At 34.3% G+C, this 22,758-nt stretch overlaps 1 protein-coding gene across 1 annotated transcript in view; it reads right to left on the bottom strand.

The window, feature by feature from the left end:
* LOC144350432 (A.superbus venom factor 1-like) overlaps positions 1–12,891 on the bottom strand; it is a 64,923-nt gene extending 52,032 nt beyond the window's left edge. Inside the window, exons 1-11 of the mRNA XM_085506023.1 lie at positions 12,872–12,891; positions 12,122–12,282; positions 11,617–11,811; positions 11,023–11,075; positions 7,430–7,579; positions 6,928–6,970; positions 5,051–5,135; positions 3,765–3,864; positions 2,166–2,408; positions 1,421–1,606; positions 393–503 (exon numbers count right to left, since the gene is read on the bottom strand). Coding sequence (XP_085362149.1) covers positions 393–503; positions 1,421–1,606; positions 2,166–2,408; positions 3,765–3,864; positions 5,051–5,135; positions 6,928–6,970; positions 7,430–7,579; positions 11,023–11,075; positions 11,617–11,811; positions 12,122–12,282; positions 12,872–12,891 — 1,347 coding nt within the window. The remainder of the gene's footprint in view (positions 1–392; positions 504–1,420; positions 1,607–2,165; positions 2,409–3,764; positions 3,865–5,050; positions 5,136–6,927; positions 6,971–7,429; positions 7,580–11,022; positions 11,076–11,616; positions 11,812–12,121; positions 12,283–12,871) is intronic.
* Positions 12,892–22,758: the final 9,867 nt, after the last annotated feature.

Genomic DNA, 22,758 nt, shown 5'->3' with positions numbered 1-22,758 from the left:
ACATATGTATATTTGCTATTCCACTTTGTTAATTAGCCCATTAGTTGGATTTGAGCCACCCACCCAAGGTGCCAAAAAATCCATACTTTTTTTATATCCACTTGAGCAGAGTATATTGACTCACAATAATGTACATCCATTAACAACAAGACTGTGAAATAAAGGTTCCCTAGGTGATTTCCCAACACAAAGATTAGAAGATTTTAATATTTACTACCGCAAATGATAGGCAGTGAGAGTGACAACAAGATATCAGTGGAAGCGTTGCTTATAAAATCATACATGTATTAAGTATTGTTTATATAACACGTATCTTAATTTATTTTTATCTACTGAAAATGCCATATATGCAATGTGTATCTATAGATATTTTACACAACATGTTTACTTACACTCTGCACTCTCACAAGCAAGTAACCTCCGCTAGATGATTCATAAGAATGGACAGTAAATGTTTCCTTTTTGTTCTCTTCCGGTGAAATATCTTGTTTATTTGTTCTAACCTGTAAAATAGAATCAATGCATGAATACCGTCACGTAGATAATACAATGGCTGGCACTGTGTGTCTGTATATATTACCTCAAAACTTACAAATAGAAGTGTGCATATAATCATGGGAATAAACGGTATGTATTACCGTGTGATAATTGTCATAAAAGTGATTGACAGATCAGACTTGTTTAAACTTTACAAGGACAAGGAATGCATACGATCTACTGACTTTCATACGTGAATATGCTCTAAAATAGGCTAGATTGAGGACATTTGTGGACCATCATGTGTTCTGTTGCTGTGATATTCTGAAACGGGCTTAAATCATCATTCTGTGAGACTTGTATCAGAATATCCAGATTAACATCGCCTTGAACTGTGACTTATTACCGATGCATACTTCCCTATACAATCTCCTATTTTATTATTCTGTGTTGTGTTTCTAATCACTATTTTAATCACTACTAAGTATTGAAGCCAGGTTCTTTAACTGTTGGTGTGTGTGTATTTCATTTCCAGTACTATTCTCTTGTCTACTCCATTCTGGCAGTGAAAGAACCCCTGTCAAGTGTGAGCTCTCAATATCAATAAATGACTTTTAGTGCTACAATATAACTTATATCTAAATAGCAAATCCTGCTAAACTATTTAATCAAACATTCGTTCATAACGTTACCCTTCTGCTAAATAAAGAAATCCATTTTTCCATGACAACCTGATCCATCAAACATGAACATTCGTTTAGTACTGTTTGAGTTTTCGTGTTGACAGAAAATCAATAGTAAACAAATTAAAAACAATAACACAAATTCGGTTGTGTAATTGTTTTTTGTTACAGATTGTTATTGCGCTGCAAATAAAAAAAGTAAATTCCTTTATGTATGGCTAAATGAAAATTATTACCAATATGTGTTTCAACATACTCACACTAATATTGACTTTCTTTGTATGTTGTGGTACATCAATAGTGAGATAAACATCGCCAAATGCATCGCTAATTACATTTATGTCATCATTCAGGTCAATCGTAACTCCTTTTTCATCGATGGCTTGCAGTTTCATTATGACAGGAATGTCACCTGCTGGTCGATTATCGACATGTGTAACAGCTAACTATTAAAATATGAATAAAAAAGAACGTAAAAAGAAGTATATATTAATATATTTTAAAACAGTTTTGTCATGGACAATAACGTTTCGCATCTCAGATTATACTTTATTTAAACATTGTTCACACAGTACCCACTAACAATAATGACATACCAACAATACATTAGAAACGTGACATTAAATTTAAGACAAACCATAGCTGAGAATATTGAAACCATATAGCTTTAAATTTTTGCTTGTTATTAATTTTAACATTGACAATAGTGTGTAATTAAGACAGAAATCATTCGCTATGGTATGAACAAGACTTGGATAAATTGTTATGCAAACAATGTCTTACTCGTGATTTAATGAAACAAATAAGGTAATAAAATTACGTATACAACATATTTATGTTACAAAAAAATAAGTCAATTTTATCATATAAAAAGGCAAATTATATTATAAATAAGTAAGGTTATTATATTACATAGACAAAGTTTGACCGACACTGACATGTGGTTATGTGGATAGTAATGCATATTCCCGTGTCAGAGTTTCAATTTGAAATTGTATTGCTTACCTTCAAGTCATAAGACAATCCAGGTTTAAAATATTTCACAGTTTGGTTAAATATAATTTTATATGGAGATCTTGCAAACACGGCTGTGTTGTCTGTCGTGTTCTCAATTGACCCAGTAGCTTCTTCCGTCACTGAAGCTTCGATGAGCAACCTTTTCCCTTCATTTTCGTCGAACCAGTCTACTCCAAGTGATTTTTTAAATTCATCAATTGGAACAGTAAATGCTGCAATTCCATCACTCACCTGCAAATAAATAAGAATTAAGGCAAAATCAAAACGGCCATATAAGTACATAAATATAATCATGTCAAAAATTTGTAATTTCAATAAAATAGACTCACGTGGGTAATGTAAACCATAATTATCACCATATGATCAATCGAAATTTTGCATTATCTAGACAGAAATATATTCAACCAAATACAGAAATTGATAAATTTATGTAATAATTTAAAAACATAATGTAAGAACAGCCTGCCCATTTTGATTACTTTTTGTATAAATTGAAGAATGACTAGCTGCTATACAGTTGTTGTACAGAGACCAACTCAGAGCATTTTTGTCATATAGCAACTCGTTGTACGTAAAGAAACAGTGATATTTATCAAAGTTAAATTATTGTTCACAATAGCACAGAAAATAATAGTATTGACAATAGTGTTAATACTACAACATCCATGAAAACACTTTACAACCACCGTACTAGTATATAAATCTAAAATAGCCCCATTAGTAAATTATACTACAAAGACCAATATGCAAATATAAACAGAACTCTGCTACTGGGGAAGTGTCATCAGCTTTGTAATATAGATTAAAATCTTATGATAAAAAAGACATTACAAAGTATATCTGAGTGGAAAAACGAATCTACACGGACACCCACGTCGCATAAATAAAAAATCTAAACATCTAAACATTTAAACAAACGAAAAAAAATCACGATTCTTAATATTTCAAGAAGTGGGACACTATGGATAATATTACTTTTGTTGTCTCTACACGTCAGTATACTGAAAATAAATATAAACGAATAATTTAATGTTTGAAAATTTTTCATTTATCATTGTATGTATTCTTTGCAAAATTATGAAGATATATTTTCAAGTGGGGCTAAATCAGAATAAATGGACACTATGGAACATTACCGAACACTAAAATAATGTTCTACTTCTTAACTATATTTACATCAATGTTGTCTGTACAAAAGCTCATAGTGGATCACACACATTAAACTTACTATCATTCTGTATTCCCATATGGAAGTAGATGATTGAAAATTGCATGAGTTATTGTAACCATAAGAAACCACAAGAGTTAGTGACAGGGGAAGAACACGCCGACAACGTTTATAACGAGACAGGCATTTTCCCCTCATATTCCGTTCTCTTGATTAACATTAAGGGTCAATTGAATAAGACCATGAAACGTTCATGTGCATAAAGAAAACAAGCTAACATTTCGTTTAAAATTCGACACTATTTTTTATAACAATATAGTAGAATAAAATCTGCATTTCCAAAACAAGAAAATCTTAGTTGCATTGTTTACATTTTAATGTATAGAATGGTTTATATAATACAAATATCTTCAGCTTACCAACCCATGATGCGTACTGACATCTACCAGTTTACCATGACCTTGATCAACACTGAATTTCATGAAAAGATTTCCGGATACAGGTTTCCCATACACATAACTATAAAAAAAGAAAAAGAAAACAGCAATCAGGATTGTGAAAATTACATTATGTTTTTTTAGTTTGATATCAAAAAGGTACTCAACATGCAACGACTTGTGTTATGTATTCACGGGAGTAAGTAAGTAAAAATAAGAGTGCATACCAGTATAAGAAAAGTCCCTTAAAAGTGATGCATCTGTTAGTGATTTAAAAAAATTCTTATTCGAAATTGGTTAGAATCTCGAATTTTACAGTTTAAATTTAAAAAAAAATGTTAATAACTGTATTTGTGTTAATTACAAGGCGGCCGTGAAATAAAAATCCATGTTTATTCAATGATGGCATCAGTAAAAATTCCATGGGAAAAGCATTGTAATGAGTAGTTGACTAGAAATAATAAAATTTATATTTATAGAAAATTTAAACTTCTAAATAAACTATTGTATTACAGGTTTGCCCAGTGCACCTACATATATATGTTGTATATATGTAATATTGTTTTGATCACTATGAAATCACATCTTTACGTATCGGTCCATATCCCTACAGTTTGGGTACAGTATATGTTTTCTGAGGCAAATCAATGTTTCACTCTTGGCAACCATGACAATACCGAAAAAAAACAAGTTAAATCTGTTTAATTCTTTCAAAAGATTCCTCTCATTAGTAAATAGCGCCATCACTCACCAATAATTAGAATGAGTGGTTGGTCCAAAGTTTGATGAGTCAGGTGCATCTATTGGCTAAGCTTGTACATATATGCAAATGAGTATAGGAATCATTAATGCTGTATTGGTAGGGGTGGAGGATTTCATGTTTGTAATGACTGGTTGTAATGTGCTATCTCGTTTTCAGGATGCAGCCTGATATTTGTTGCTTTCTTGGTTGTTCAATTATGGCTAAAATTTGTTTTGGTAGATGGAGATGCAGCTTTATGTGTATTTTTGTATGTGGAAATATAAAGATGTGAGGTCTGCAGTTCTTTTATTTATTTTTATTTGTGAAAAAACTGGTATTTTAAAGACTTCAAAAATAAAACATTAACAGTGCAAGGCCAGTTAACCAACATGTCTTTTCTTTTGCTTGAGTGTGAAAGTACATGGTTTAGTGACAAACTCTTATTTTTTTAAATATTAGAATTTCTTTTATTTGGAAAGGTTCTTCTATAAAAATAGAAAATATATATATATATACATATACTTACTTGGCTTTAACTTTTCCTTCAATACTAGTGCTTTGAGGCAAAATGTGCTTCGGTGATTCGATTTCCACTGAATAAGTTCGTAACACTACGAAAATAAGAAAATAATTTAATTTAATGCAATGAACACTGTTGTACCTGCTAAATAAAAACCTGCCTGATAAAATCAGTTAGGGTGTGTGTCATTGTTACTAAGTACAACCAATAATTTTGCAATTTTAAGATATTGTCTAAATGAGAAAAATATGAGAATCAGATATAAAAAACTGTATAGCTGTTCTGCCTTTAGTTCAAGCTTTCTATACAACAGGTCTGTGTCAAGTATATGTTTATGCACCAGTTGCCTTTTACGTAATTTGTTTGTTTCTTCTTGAGGTTAGTTTGCACATTTACACTCACTATTCGATGTGGTAACTTTGATTGAGTATTGTTTGTTAGCTACTGACAGTAGTTTGCAAACTCCATACTGGTTATTTACCTGAAACTTGTTCGGTAAATAAATATTCTATGCACTCCATACAGATTCTTTTGTTATCACACCCAACACAAACATTCAATCCAGGACCAGACACACCTTGAAACTAATGTACCATGACACAATTACCACCGCCAACAATACTTATTGGGATTTTGCTCTCGTAGCTATTTTGCCCAGCCTCCACTAATTCAGTAGAACTATGTCTAATATGCATAGTACATGGTTACACTTGCATTATTCGTGATTGATAACAACTATACCATGTTCGTAAACTTTCACTTCGCTTGACAACGAAATATGGTCAATTGTTCAAAAAAGGCATGGGTATTATAAACGGAGATTGTGACCCTGGTAGTTTGAGTGCAATTTTCATTTACACAGGCTCTAATCCTGGTTTTTAAGTACAGGTATTTCTAATACGAAAGGCAATAGGCGAATTCAGGCTGGTGACGATATTGATCCAAGATGTTCAAGATGTCAGATCATTTTATAAGATAGTTTCGAACGATTTTCTAGTGGCACTGGTCCTGAAAAATGTTTCACAAATGTACCACTTGGGCAGCCAACCAGTGACTGATTAAGGTTCCGTCCATCCAATCCGTTAGTTTGTACGATAACTGCCTCTATGAATATCGATGGCAGTCAATATCCAAGAGCAAATAGTGTATCATTAGGGATTTGCTCAACCTAGAGACTTTTTGCCACCGTATCGTAGCAGAATAGACGAAAATGCGACAATTTCGTGATTGTCACCTATCTCGAAATGGGTGAAAAACTTCCCTTCACAATAAGTACCCTTTCAGCAGGAATAATGAAAGAGCAAATGTGTGTATCATTAGGGATTTGCTCAACCTAGAGACTTTTTGCCACCGAATCCTAGCAGAATAGTCGAAAATGCGACAATTTTGTGATTGCCACCTATCTCAAAATGGGTGAAAAACTTCCCTTCACAGTAAGTACCCTTTCAACAAGAATGATCCCCTGGGTTACACAGTATGAGACATTACATGATGCAACATTATGGTACATTATGGAGATCCTCAACACCATCACTTACGCGAGTTCAATGATATTGGATGACAAAACTCAGCATGGATTACCATGACTCTATTCAATGTATTTGCCATTCTACTGAGAACAAAGAACTAGGGTGTATGTCTTGCAATCTTTGCCACGCAGTAATGACTTAAAAAGTAATGTCAATCAGTACAACATTGTTGGGTCGATCAACTCTACATGGCTAAGAATCAAGGTAAAATGAACTAGATTCTTCCATTTACTTTCTACAAATATACCAGTTTTAAGCTTATCAGAAGGGAGTGTAGCTTGTGGATAGAGCACTACTGCTGATAGGTTACAGCAAAGACACTGTAAAATGCTCGATGACTCAAATGTGACTTACCATATTCCTTCACTGCAAATTGCACAGATGAGTTCAACACATACTAAAACGATATAACAGGTATATTATACATTCGTTCACTGACATTGTATAAATAAAGTATGTCGTAGAAAGCATTTCATTTAATTCATCGGGTAACACTTTTCACTGTGTATGTCACTGTGTATTTAGTTGCTTGGAGGTTTGCCAAGTGAATCCAAAATTGCCTATCTAATTAAATTTTTAATTTATTTTATTTCGAGCAGCAATCATCGATTTATTATCCCAGGTAACAGATGTAATCTTGAAATAGAACTGTGCAAATGTACAGTACCACATAAACAACTTAACTACACATGTTATGCTACACCACTATCATTCGCAGCTCAGCTAGTCTACTTCATTTACATGTACATTTCATAAGCTTTCTGGATTTGCTTTTTAATTTTGCCTGAAACACTTGTGCCACTTTTTATCAATACCATTTAAAAACTTTTCATTGATGAATGAAATAGACACTCACCCTTGGCCCATACCTAACGACAACCGACCATCGGCCAAACATTGGTAATATAGGAAAATGAAAATGTTGGACTAAAATCCCAGTATTGTTGCCTAGATCATCTCTGCGTTCTACAATAACTCCTTGTGGGTTTAATATCTCCATTCGAACCTGTAAGGAATAATTTACATAAATGTGTAACATATTGTAATCAAAATCAATAATTATGTACCTAAGGAAGTGGCGAGTACAGTTACACAAATTTTCCAGGCGTTTTCTCTCATACTCATTCATTTTATTTATAAATTATAGTAAATAAAAATGAAAGCTGGCAATACAGTAGTATAGGGTAATTATTTTATTTCTAATGGTATACACCATAACTCCACACCCTCATTAGTAGACAATTTCTTTTCATAATTATATCCATTCTGATATCTGCAGTGAAATCCACAAAATTGTATGACAATGTGCACTACAATGTTGAAAAGAACTATCCACATTCAGTTTATTTATTTGTCCTTTAGATACCGATACTTCGATCTCCATCCATCTGTCGTTTGTGAACACCAGGGTTGTGTTCAGGGAACTTGACTCACTTAACTTATAACCCTTACACGTAGAGATACAAGATTCGACCCAAAGGAATATATACACGTTAGTTCATTACAGATAGTCTGGCTTTATTCATCCAAACGGTCAGCTGAGGTAACCCTCGCTGCCCAATTCTCCTTTTCTTCCTCTTATAAATCTTACAAACTCTTTCATAAATCTCATCATGCGATCAGTCAATCGCTGCAGTCGTTGGCACGATCACATGATTACCAGGGATGTGTCTAACGGTTAAAGCATTGCATTATAATACGAGCCAATTTTTAGTTGTAGAAAAATCTTCTACAGATTGTATTAAGGTAGAGATGCAGGTTGGGAGACTATATTTTTAATTGGCTCTAATTACTGTAATTGCACGAGTACAAAAATATTTGTTACCAATTAAGTTATATATCATTTGAAAGACCTTTATTTAAACTTTCGAGTTTCATGTTTTACAATAATGTACTATGATACCATATTAAGTGGTTTGGATTTTTGGGTTAAAATCATGCATTTTAGATGACAGTGCACTTAAAACTATTTAACTTTTGAATGCATACCCATATTTTGATTTAGAAACATTTATTTAAAATGTCTGATTACTAGGAACATAATGGCTTATTTATTAGTGTGTCCGTTGAAAAGTTTTTACACAGTCATGTGCACTTTGAAACATTCACATTTTACAAATCGTTCACAATTAACAGAGCCGCTAAATGGTAGCTCTACTATTGTTTATTTTCAGTGAAGAGAGTGAAACCATACGAAGCCATTACCTTAAGAGAGACCTGAATAATCACCTCTGAAAATTTCATTAAAAACAAATTAACCGTCTAGAAGTTAAATAGTTTTAAATTTGAAATGTTGAGTAAAAAATGAAACTGAAATAATCGTCATTTTGTAAAAATGTCACACGCAACGTAATATTACCGTAATTGGTATAGTACAGGTGTGATGGTTCAAATACCAAAATGGCAACAGTAACAGAAAGACTTCCCTGGCGGCGATGATAAAATACGAACACGGAGCCAACAGATGAGGTTTCAACTGGTACTGGTATTATTACACTCTGCAAACATCAAGTACAATAACGCGGTAAAACTCCACTACTCCAATAACTAAATACTTAAACTCCAATACAATTCAACGAGATCTCCCATCAGAACTCAGTGCTTAACAACTCTCCTATATATACCCACACTGTCTATAAATAGACCATTACATCAGCATACATAATGAGTCTGGAATTTACTATAAATTTCTAGAATGTTCCATTACCATTCTATTACCTCCTACAGTGTTCTATTACCTATTCAACCAGTGTCTAAACAAATTCTAGAATATTCCACCTAGACACAGTACGGTTCTAGAACATTCTCAGTGACACGGAAGTGGTACATAAGTCGTATGCGACAAAAAAAAACTAATCAATCGCTTCATATGTGTAAAAGAAACTCATAGAAATACACCATACAACGAACAATCGTCCGCGAAGTCACAACCTTGCGTGAAAACTGTAATGGCGTCGTGTTATCATTACCACTGAAGGAGGGCACAATGGGTTACGTAAAGCCAATGAAATATTCATACAGTTATATAAACATAGCGATTGCCATTGGGTGGATCGAGACCAAATTAACCTTCTCCAAACGCCGTTTCCGCGTTCCCCGGTGAAATGAAGTTAGACGACTAGGTTGAAATGGGCCGTAATATTTTGCTACACAACGGCTAATTGCAGTTTTTACTACTCAATCACTCAAATGCCGTTGAAACAAATTCGAAATGAGGTCACATTGGAAGGGGAACTATTGTAAATTGAGGCAGGTTTCATTCCACTACAGACGAAACGGGTCGTTGAAAAGTAAACGAACCCTGACCTCTGGAAATACCTCAATGCCTTAGTACCAGAGGTCGCCGATCACGGCCAAACAACGTAGTTTGCGACATCGCTACCGATGCGTGCTAGCTGACAAGGGGGTTTCCGATTAAGGTAACCAAGATGGCATCGCAAAATGCATGATTATTTCGCGGTGTTTAAAAACAGCATCTCGTTGCAGATTTTTCTGTAATTTCCAGGGTATTTTATTTATTTTTAATTAACCGAGCATTTTACGTTTGTGTATTTTGACACTGAAAGGTTAGTTATTGATGACAGCAACAGCTGTGTTGTTTGTCAATTGCATCACAATTCTATCAGGACGGTAATCGTTACTGCGAAACGAAAAATTTTTACTTCACTATTAAAATGCCGTTTGTGGAAACATTTTTTAGTTTTCCCCACAATGTGAAAAGCTTAAAATCTATGCACCAAGAAAACAAAAAAAAATGTGGCAGAGAGACAGGACAGGTAGTCGCACTCCGCTGCTCCGTAACTGGGCCAGCAATCATTTGCATATAACATCAACAGTGACTTGTCAATCAAAGAGCAACGCAAACAAACTTTCGGGACTTTTAATCACATACGCGTGCCTCCGTTCCCTATATTTTAAAATTGATTTTTAATAATGTTCCAAAATTGACAATGCTCCGAAATTGCAACACGATCTAGCCAAGACTGTCTGTGCCCACGAACCTGCATCTCTACCTTAAATGCTTGTATTAAATCAAACAATTAAAATAATAATTATAAATAAATGTACATAGATCATTTGAGATAACATGAATGAGTCTGGGGCACATCAATTCATAAATGATAAGATTTCTTGCAGGATTCATTTTAGTACGTCCGTAATTACGACTATGCATGTAATGTTAATGTTAATGAATATCCAATGTTATTGCATATATTATGCATGTAGCAATAATGTTCACAGAAATTCAGTTTGTGTTCAGATAAAAGGCGACAAACATCCAGCCAACCTGTTTTTTGGCCATATTACTTTATCTTAGGCATGATAACTTTTTCCATAATTGCAACGGGGACTGTGTAGTTAACAATGCGCAACACACTCATCACTAGTTTGACCACAAAAAAACGGTTTAAACAATAGTTTACAAATATAAGATTATTCGTTCGTTACCGTTATATTAGAAGGTCTCATGCGATGATCAAGTGGGAAGATTCGTACTTTCACTTAAATGTAAAAAAAAAAAAATACGAATAAGTTAGAGCCATCTTATTTTAATTGGCAGCAGGGAATATGTGAATTGTACAATTCATTTGAGTTATCCCAAGCATATACAAGTATCTCATTATCAACTACAATTAGCAACATATTGCGTTGGACACGACATTTTCAGACATTTTATGTTTAACACAGGCACATTTATTTCCCCTGATTTCATGACTTAATATAAAACATATTATGACAAAACCCCCATGGTCGTTCCCGACATTTGTGAAAGAATGGGCGTATATTGCGGTCGCATTTCTATGAGAGATTTGAGTGACAGTGCACCATGGATACACCGCATCCCGAGTATTTCAAACATCTGGCATCTAAAATTTCGGTTCATGCGATTTGCAATACTACACAAACACCAAATTAACAAACGGGATAATGTTGTTGTTGATTTTTTGCTCATTCGCATATTTACAGTATATTTTCTAAGGGTGCAAAACGATAAACTGCAGTGCATATGTAATAATAAATTAGTTAAACTTGATATATTACCGTCTTGCCCCGGATTATAAATGGGTTTATCTGTCTGAATGAAGATATGTCCACTTCTTTGACTAACCAATACAGCAGTTGTATATTCTAATCCAAGTTTATCAGATTTTGCTACCAAATACACATATTGATTCACTTTCGTTGGTTCAGGAAGGTCTTCTTGATCTATTCGCACTGTCAACTTTCCTGGTTCATCTATAAATATGGCACACAATATAACTATGAGTTCACCGTCGACCGTGATAACATTCATTGTTGCATCGTGATCCTTGGGTTGACTTTCTATTATTCGTCAAAATAGCTTAGACAACTACGTTCCAAACAATATCAAAAATCGTGAAGTTATCTTGTTTTTGTGTCGGATTATGAAACTGTTTTTGTGCAAATAGCATCGACTAAATGATTTGCTTTTTGGAGAACTCCACCAATAGAAACATACGGTTGTGATTATCATATAAATATATTATTAGTTCAAACATTTTTTTGTTAACAATAGTTTGTTTACCTTTAGTAAAAACACCCTTCGTCATAGAAAATCTCGTATTCTCACCAGAATTTTGTAAATACAACTCGACTTCTATTTTATCAGCATTGAAGATGGTGACGGATACAGTTTCTTCTACGCCAACCCTAAAGACATTAGGTGCAGCAATAAAATAATTTGATCTGAAAACAAGAAATACATGGATGTGTCAATATTAGATCACCCAATCATCATACTTCACTTTTATATAACATCATTTAGAATGTTTATACGTATTATCCTATCATGACGAACTGGATAACATCCGTAAATTCAACAATGACAACAGTCGTAGTGATAAAATAGTTTATTAACATTAACATATAAAAACTCTTTAATATATATAAGAACACGCTTTTTGGGGGACCATTGAAACAATTATATTTATTATATTTATTAATATCTATATCCATATTCACATATTATCTTGAGCACACCTGCTGCATTTTTTTGCAACTTGTAAAAACTAAACGAGTTTTTTTTTGTGTTTAATTGTTTTTGTTGTACCCATTTTTTTGTATATCGTGTTTTAAATGTCAAAGGTCAAAATTATATCACTCAATGTACGAGGTATTAGAGAAAAACAAAAAAAGAAAAGAAGTTTTTAAATATGTGCGTAGGCAAAAAGCAGATAATATCTTATTACAGGAAACGTAATTTAATCAGTGTATCGAAAATAGATTGAAATCTGATTGGGAGGGAGAACTATTTCTATCACATGGTACAACCCACAGTGTTGGTACAGCTATCATGCTTAAAAAGAATGATGATCTGAAGATCGGTAGACTGGTTAAAGACGTGCAAAGTAGATATGTTATTTTAGAACTTTGTAAAGGTAATTAATTATTCATTTGTCATCGCTAATGGATGTGCCCCAAACGGTACTAGAGAACAAAAAATGTTCTACACGTCTTTCAATTATATACTGAACCAGAATTCCTCCACTCCAATGTAATCATTGCAGGTGATTTTAACGTACAGATCATAGTATGGTTACAATTACATGTGATACCCCCGACACCTCAAGAGGGCCCGGTTTTTGGACATTTAACTGCAGCCTTCTGACTGATGAAAACTTTGTTGAAGAAATGTGAGCCCTGATATCTGATGTACTGAAAAAGAGCCAAAGTTTAGCATATAATGCTCAGCAAAATTTTGAATATTTGAAATATAAAATTAGAGAAAAAACAATACTTTATAGTAAGAAAATGAAAAAAACAGCTCCTCACTTTGGAAAATGATCTGAACAAAAACTTCTCCTACTAGAAGAGCAGATCGATGAAACTCTGGACGAGAATATTTTGGCACAGTACGAAGGTGTAAAAAATTATCTAGAGAAGCTAATCTCTCAACAGGTAAATGAGTCTATAATTCGTTCGCGCGTTAATTGCTACCAACAAGGCGAAAATAGTAATACATTTTTTTCTGAATCTAGAAAAACGAAATTATAATAAGAAATCTGTTTCAAAACTTAATCATGAAGGTAAAGAAATCACAGATCCCAGACAAATCATAACCATTTTGCGCGATTTTTACGTGAAGCCTTATTCATCGAATTCAGAAGTTAATTTAGACAGTTATGATAACTTCCTAAATGTATCTTTTATTCCGACTCTTAATACTGAGGAACTGAATCTGTGTGAAGGTGAAATCACTAAAACGGAATTGTTGAAGGCTTTAAAAAATACCCCAAAATATAAAACTCCTGGCAGTGATGGTATTCCACCAGAGTTCTAACTTTTCTTTTGGGAAGATCTTGGCGACTCGATCCTAAATTCGTTAAACTATGCATATAATAATGGCTCTCTCTCAGTTACACAAATACAGGCCGTGGTAACCCTACTACCAAAACCTGAAAAAGGTCTACTTCAGATTAATAACTGTAGGCCGATCTCATTATTAAACACAGATTATAAACTAGCAAGTCGTTGTATGGCTAATAGAATCGCAAATGCCTTGCCATATATTATCCATGAGAATCAGGCGCTTTCATTAAGTAAGCGGATCACAGACAGAAAAAGAATGTGACCTTTAAACTGTCAAAATATAAATGTAATAAACATTTTTATAACGATTTGAAACCTATTAAATTTGAAAAAGCATCTGTCATAGACACTTTAAACACAAAGGGGATATGTTGGACACGTTGACTGGCGGGCAATTTGGTTAAACGTGAAACAAATAACTGTTCAAGAAAAATTGCGCAATTTTCAATATAAAATACTCCATCGTATTGTCGCAACAAATTCATTTCTGAAACTCAACCAAAAGATTGATGATGATAAATGTAATCACTGTGACCAAACAGAGGATTTTAAAAACATTTGTTGTGGGAATGTAAAGAGAGTAGAACATTTTGGGACTCTTTCAAAACTTCATGGACAAAAATCACGTTTATAGACATTGCATTTGGAAAGAAAGATGTTATTCTCAATAAGATAGAGGGACTTCAATCAAAGGCCTTGTGGAAGCACTTGGAAAATATGTATTGTACAGAGTAAGATTTAACAATCTCAAACCAAATTTTAATACTTATATTGAGTGTATAAAACAAATAATAGACCTGGAGAAACGTATGGCAAAAAAAAACCCAAAAATATAGAGAGTTTATAGATAAATGGAAGAAAGCTTTATTGTATTTTAAAATTGCACACTAATTTAAATTTGAATTTATAGAAATCTGATTATTTTCTTAAATGTAATTTTTCTTTATCTGCCAATAAGATATCTACTTCATTCTTTTGACCTTGTGTTTTGTATTGTTTATATGGTTAAAAAAACTTCATTACATAGTGCAAATTTCATAAGTTACGGTTGAGAACAACTTTGATATCATTTGAAGGAATATTTACCTGGATATTAGCAAAAAATTGAAATTAAGTATGCAAATTGTTGTTGATTAAAATTGAAACTCAAAAGTCTACAGTACATACCTCTTAAGAAGATATTAAATATGCTTACACCAAGTTATTGGTTACTTCTCTTTATCTGACGTCAAATAGCTGTGTATCTTGTGTTTTTATTCTTTTGTGTTTTGTAATGTTTTATATAGTTGAAAAAAATGGTACAACATTACAAAAAAACAAAACAAAAAAAAAACATATAAATACGAAACAACAAGCAATAAACAGATGAACACCTCATTACGATAGGTACAAAACATGTTCAAACTTCTCGTGAACCGGTGACATTGATCCCTGTTTATTTACATTGAATACTTATTATCATGCAAAATATGGCACTTATGTACCTCCGCTTATCCGGCCACTATTTTTATGTACACGCGTCATTGATGCAATATCGATTTTCATTACAGTACAGTACAGGGTCAACTAGAATATTTAATGTTATTTTTGTATCGATTTGTTGTCTGCAAAGCTTTTTCTATTTAGTGATTTTTTGTCTAGAAGCGATAGATCTCATCCCAACTGTTAACTGAGTAACTTGAAAGTCGTATGTTTTTTCACTTACTGGTTCCTATAGGCTTTCTTTTTTTCCTGAGTTTCTTGTTATATATTTAATGTATAAAAAAAGTATTTACTCGCCATGATAGAATCAACTGATATGAATTTTAGTCAACCTAGACAATAAAATGACAAAATTGTTTTAAATGAAAAGTTTGTAGGAAGGGTTACCAGAGTTCAGATTGTATCAATAGTGTATAGCCTGAAAGGGGGAAAGTTTATGAAGAAGTTAGTACGTCTTCTATAAAAACAATGACATTAATGTTTAAGTTATTACTTAATCATATAAAACATGGTTTGTGGAAAGTTTTGTAGGACCGAGTAGTGAATTTTCCTATGGTGACTAGGCAATGTTGAGTTGATATACTTGTACGTGTCAATGGCAATAAAGATATAGCCCTATTGGCATTGAAATTTACACTTCCTACTTCCCCCAATGCACTGTGGGGGTTTGCATTATACTATAAAATATCATAACCACAAGTGTCAAGTTGTCAATGATAACAGAATACAAAACAGTCAAAAGTCGATCAGTAATCTGAAGCACAAGCTTGAGAAATGATTGTTTTCAAAATTACGTGCAATTTCTACATTCTCAAACGAACCACATCTTGAATCATAGATCACGGAGATGGCAACATTGACATATATGTTGTTTTTCTCCGGCTTTTTATATAGAGTCCGCGATGTGCATATGAAAATTGGTGCTTACAAGTATTAGTAGGGGATTTGGATTATAACACGATCTAAATCCAACGTTAAGCCTATAAACGTTCCATTGTTTTTAGTGCCAAACCCCTTTGTTAAGTACAACAACAAATATTTCGTTGGTGTTTGTGAGCTCTTGTGTGATTGGTCAATGCATGGACAGCTCTTCCACTTCCGTGTTTTACTCCCTATCAATTTGGGCACTGTTTAACCATAGACAGTATAGTAGTATAGTAATACCAATGTCAAACGCCGTATGCCCAACGTAAGCAGGGCTGGAATATTATGATGAGCAAGTAAACAATGACGTCATATTTACTTCCATGCGATGTCACTAATTAATTGAATAAAATTAAAAGTTAATTTCAGACGGCAGTAATGTTTCCGTACATGTTATATTCAGTCTGTACCCCATTTTCGACAAAATATTTGAATATTTTTGTTTTCATGGTGCATGAATCTTATTATGTTATTGTTTACCGACTATGCTCGTTTTTTATTTTTCTCTGCCACGCATTTTTTTTTTCAAACAGACTTTGAATCCGTATGTTCTCTCGTCTGTCACCATCTTGACAATAGCTCACACTCTTTCAACGGGAATTCATGTCTAAGGTTGTACCCCGTTTTCGACAAAATACTCGAATATTTTAGTTTTCATGATGCATGAATCTTCTTATTATGTTATTTTCCACCGACTGTGCTCGTTTTTTGTTGTTCTCTGTCTTGCACTTATTTTGAAATTAACTTTCAATCCGTTCGTTTTCATGTCTGTCGTCATTTTGACTACTTATTCACACTCTTTCAAACGGAATGCATGTGTAAGTTTGTACCCCGTATTCGACAAAATACACGAATATTATTGTTTTCATGATGCATGAATCGTCCAATATTGTTATTTTCACTGACTACACTTGTTTTTTGTTGTTGTCTGTCTCGCATTTTTTTAATAGACTTTCATTCCTTTTTCCGTTTTCACGTTTGTCGCCATCTTGACTACACGTCCAGTCTTTCAGCCTGAATGCACGTCTACCTACGTTATACTCTGTTTTTATTAATAATTTCAACAAAATAACTCGAATACTTGTGAATAAATGAGGCACGATTGTCTTTATTGTTTTATTTTCACTATTTTCTGTTTTTTGCTAGCGTTTCAAAGGGTTTCTTTTACGTGACGATCAAGAAAACGCAAATCTTCGCTATTTTCGATGTTGATGCCCGGGCTCTGAATCACACACACAGAGTTGTTAACATGAATTGCTGTGTCTACTGCGTTTGGATCTTCTTCACTATCATTTCCACCGTCATCAAAATCCGAAAAAAAAAACATCGAGCAAATCATCTACACACGGGAACTCGTGATCAGCAACGGTCATTTAGAATACCCATGGAATACCGTAGGCGACTCTCATCAACGAAATTACGCAGTCCGCTTCATTGATTGTTTAGTTTGATAATTTATAAACATATATTCAGTGTGAGACTGTTGCTTTCAAGTTGTGTTAATACAAAGATGATTTAAACTTGTCCCTTCCGTTACCAACGTATTCAATATACGGAAATAGCATGTGTGTGCGTTTGCGTGAGTGAAAGATGCAGGCGAAATTTCTCGTCATTTCTATATATTTCGAACGCGCGTGGTCGGCGCCTTTGATTGCGTTTATTTTGTTCTTTCATACTCGAAATCTATCACTGGCTGTGTTTATTTTGTCATGTCTCACAACTGAATGTCCAAGCTGACTTTGTTTTGGCTGTATTTTGTGGACAAGGGAGGTCATCTTGGTTGCCTAATTAACTAATTAAAATACCTGTCAGGCATCTCTACCTTAACGAGAAATCGAAATAAATATTTAGTTTATGTTAACGGTTAGTTTAAATCAGCTTATCTTCATTCCAGCCTACCCTGCTACAATAGAATCGCTGGAGTCGCTTGTCCTTCCTACTATATTGTCTATGGTTTAACTCCGGGGTTACGTCCAAACGCCAAACGACTGGAGATCTGTGTTAGAAAATAAACCTTTGTTGTTGCGGTGTACGCAAGAAGATGAACTACTTATGTTTTTAACATCACTTCACCTATTAACAATTCACCCCTAGACGTGATAATTTCATTTCAATAGTAAAAATCCGTTCTCAAAAATCCAAATAATCACAACCTCACCGAAATTCATTTTCTATTCTTACCCACAAGCCACACCCAGACCATTCATCAAAACGAGTGGTCTGGGGTATACTAGTACTCTGACCCATGTCGAGGACTTCCTCTTTGTAATGCTATATGATAAATCAGATTAACTATCACGTGAAACCAAAGACAATTGTCTTTGTTGAAACCAAATGAAAATCATTCTAAAATAACGTACTTATACCCAATTGATTTTGGAAAAAAATGACATTTGCAATAATAATCGACGAGCAGGTCTGGGTAGTAACGTTCGGTTGACGAAATGGACGATACAACAGTACTGATTGGACCTACATGAATGCTACTCTATTTCACATAACCAAATGTTGTTGTTTTTTGCTGTTGTACATTATCTTCGGTAATAACTTCGAAAGTGAAGTCTTATATCTTCAGCAGAACGTAGCCGTTAAAACTTGCAAAACAAGTCTGTTTCGATCCATCATCGCTTAAGCAGCATACAATTTATTTATTTTTTGACTCATTTAAAAAATACGAACGGTGTCAATATTTAAAACTGCATTTTGTCCGTCTCTAGCGTGCCTCAGAATGATATAGATCTTGGCCGATCGTATTTTTACAAAGGACCTGAATGTACAACACAAATTTCACCCAACCTCCTGCTCGCTTCTGCTTTTCGATTATCATTTTTAATCGCTTTCGCAACCGCCTGTTGAATAACTTTCGCTTATTTTTTTGACCGCGCGAACCCAGAAATATCGCCCGTCTGCATGCTCGCATTTTAAATACACGGCCGTGGCATCAATATGTTCCTGGTATATCTGCTCTCTGCCCTAAGGAGTTAGCATTGCATGTATAACGTAATTGTCTCGATAATCATGTTGTTGAAACAATATAGCAGCCCTGGATTCAAACGGAACACAGTCCCGCTGTACGTTCGCGAACGAAACAAAGTATGATGGTTTGGAAGTGTCGTTCGCAATTAAATAATGGTTAATGCTCATTGAATCCTCAAACTTTAGCACTAAAACAACCATTTCGACAACTCGTGTGCCAGTGTTCAGTGTTTGAACAAGCGGTCAGTGTTTTTAATAAGCGAGTGAGAAAAAAAGGGATAAAAACATGGTCGTATTTCCGGTCGGAAATTAAGTGATATGTTATAAAATGTTATAAAAGCGAAATATTGGGCGAAATGAGTATTGATGCCCATTTATAGCTTGACATGCGTCACCAACCTCCATGGTAGTACCATGGAAGGTACTAATCCATGGTAGTACCAGTACTAGTATACGCGGGGAGGGAGTCCAAAGAAGGAACAGCCAGCATCCCTTTTACGGGAAAACGTGAAATCTCGACGGATTTGTTTCGTTCTCACATGTAATACTAGGTTTTGCGGGCTTCTGAGTTCAAAAATGATGACTAAATCAGCTAAAAAGCAAGCGTTTAGAAACATACCTATGCAGAAGTTGGTTTGCCAGTACTTAATCCATTTTTAACACCTAGGCTACTCTATTGACATTGGTTGTTTATTTCATGGATTTGGCACTTGAGGTAGCTGATAAGCCGTGTCGAAAACGTGCACAAAACGACCATTCTGTGCACGTTTTCGACACGGATTAAAAACCAGTTGTAAGCACAAATTTTCATATGTGTGGAGACCGGAATGTGAATTATAATACATGATAATTTTGCGCATATCCCCCTACCTAAGTCAGCATTTGGTATTTAAATGAAATGTTAGTTTTTTTTCTAATTACTCTTTCACATTAAAATATCACTAAATATCAAATAACAATACAATATCAACATGTGATATCTGAAATTAAAAGATTCGGGGATGTGACTAAACTACCTGAAATTAGGCAAATATTTTAAAACGTGTTTCAGTGACAGCAAATCATTGTTACCAATTTGGCATATATAGATTTGACTTGAGCTTTTCCCATAGTATTTGCCTGGTGTCATAAATTCTCAATATCATTCCATTTTCAGTCATTCATACTGCTAAAGTTTTCAAAACTCGCATTGGTATGGCATTCAATCAAATCATGTTTTTTTCAAGCAGCCATATTGAATAATTAGACTATCTATACTTCTATACTATAATATCCATACGTGTGAAAATATAATGCTATTATTGCTGATTGTTCGTTATGACCTATTACTTACTGCACAATGGCGGCGAAATACATGCAAATAATGCTGTTAGTCATGCTGCTGATATAGTGTAACGCTGACAACCCCCCTATCATATACTATTGTCTTACTAACACATGGGTGGAAGTGTTTGAGAAACGCTTGGTGGAAACTCAAATTAATATCTGGGTCACGTTTTGACATCAAATCTAGAAAAATCTAGATAAAACACCACACAATAACCCACGTTTAGAGATTACCTGATTTATTATTGTATTCTAGGCGATTGTGAGAAAGTTTTTTGTTTTAAACAGCAGAGATAACATTTTAGAAGCTAAGACACATGTGTCAAAGATGACTTATTTGAAAAACAATTTTGAATTGTCTAGGATACTGATGATATCGACAACGTTGTTTGGCTTGGCTTTACAAAGAAAGTGAAAAACAAGAGTAGCAGTACACGATAGACACCCGAGCACAACAAAGCAAAATGCGCATGCACAACCGTGGTAAGCGTCATAGGTAAATTCAATGGTAAATCTAGAAATGTCGCTACAGCGCCCTCTATCACAATCTATGGAATGTGTTTCGTTTGTCATGAACTCGAGTGGAGACGCCTTCAACGTAAATATGACAGCTATTTGAAGACCACACACCGTCAGTTTGCCCTTGAATATATGGCCTACAACACAATAATTATTTGGTTTTGATAATTTTTCGTAGTTGAGTTGATTGTAATGACTAGATAGGTAATTGCCCCTTATAAGCAAGATTTTGATGGTAAACACGAGCTTAGAAAATACATTTGCTCCTGTCATATGTCCAAGAACGTAATCTATAGTGGGACGTTGATGTCGTCCATGTTTCACAGACTAATTTATTTTGGTGAATTCCGGACACTTAACACCCTTTTTCTTTGGGACAATGAGCATCGAATCACAGTAGTCAGTCGGTCCGGTGACTCTACGTATGACAATGAGTGACTTCATCTGACAAGCTGTGGAATTTCACCAAATTCTTTAAACAATTGAGGTAGTCTTGTTTATTTGAGTCTGTTTATTACGACTTTGAATCCAAGTGTTAACAATGGTTTTCGGTCTGGCCTAGTGAGAACACGCTGTGATATATACATCATTTTGACTCTGGGACGGTTTTTGTATACATCAGCTTTAAAAATATCATTGTAACGCCATGGCAACTGAGAAGACTACACACGATCTCAGTAGAACGACTTCAGTAGATATTCAATTGGTTTTGTTGCCACATTCCTGTTTTCGTTATCTCCCTTTTTTGCTGCGCCCTTAATAATAAAACGAAACTTATATAACGGATATCAATTCACATAGTATAAATAATACATGTATAACAATATCTGCGTAATTGAACTGATTTCATTTAAAATGAACTATGACCTGCGTAGTAATAATTATAGTCAAACTTACACTATTGCGATATCGGAAACCGCAGACTGTCACAAGTGCAAAAATAATAGTACACCTATGTTGTTGTGTCGATTGACAACGTATCAGATATAATCTTCTAACCACCGGTTTGACGGCTGTCCTCTTACTAATGTTATAAGTTTATCCGATGGTGTTGCAAAAAGCTTCATCAAAAATCCTTCCAACGACTATCTTTGTCTTATATTGTTGTATGGTTTCACAACACACAAACAAATAAATCTTTTTGAAAGACTAATCGAGAGCTTCCGCCCCAAGCTGGGACATGAACAATTTCTACGTTCGCGTTACAGGATCTCAGCACGTGTCGACATTTTTAATTCTCTGCGTTAATTTGCAGATGGATTAAAGAAGTTGCGGTAACGTTAGTCGGGAACCACTTGGGGCCCAGCATCGTTGATTAACTCCTGTATTTGGGAGTGATTCATGGGTTAGCTTTGTATTGGACTTAACTATACATGTAATACATTGTCTAGAAATGCCAGATTTTATTAATTTCAATTATAGCCCATTATGACAAACACTGCCGAAAACCTTTCTAAAGTCGATAAAACATACATACAACATAAAGTCTGCGATGGTTACAATTGTGATTTGCTTGGTATATATGAACATGCGTGAGCTTTTGCTCAGTGTGCGTTGGTGACAACTGGGAAAAAATGCTGCATTAATGATGGCGACAACAAGGACACTAATAACAAAACAGGAGAC

The sequence above is a fragment of the Saccoglossus kowalevskii genome, chromosome 12 (assembly GCF_978046115.1).
Source record: "Saccoglossus kowalevskii chromosome 12, keSacKowa6.1, whole genome shotgun sequence".
NCBI lineage: Eukaryota > Metazoa > Hemichordata > Enteropneusta > Harrimaniidae > Saccoglossus > Saccoglossus kowalevskii.
Note: the sequence above shows the minus strand (reverse complement) of the source record. Positions and strands in the feature narration are given on the sequence as shown.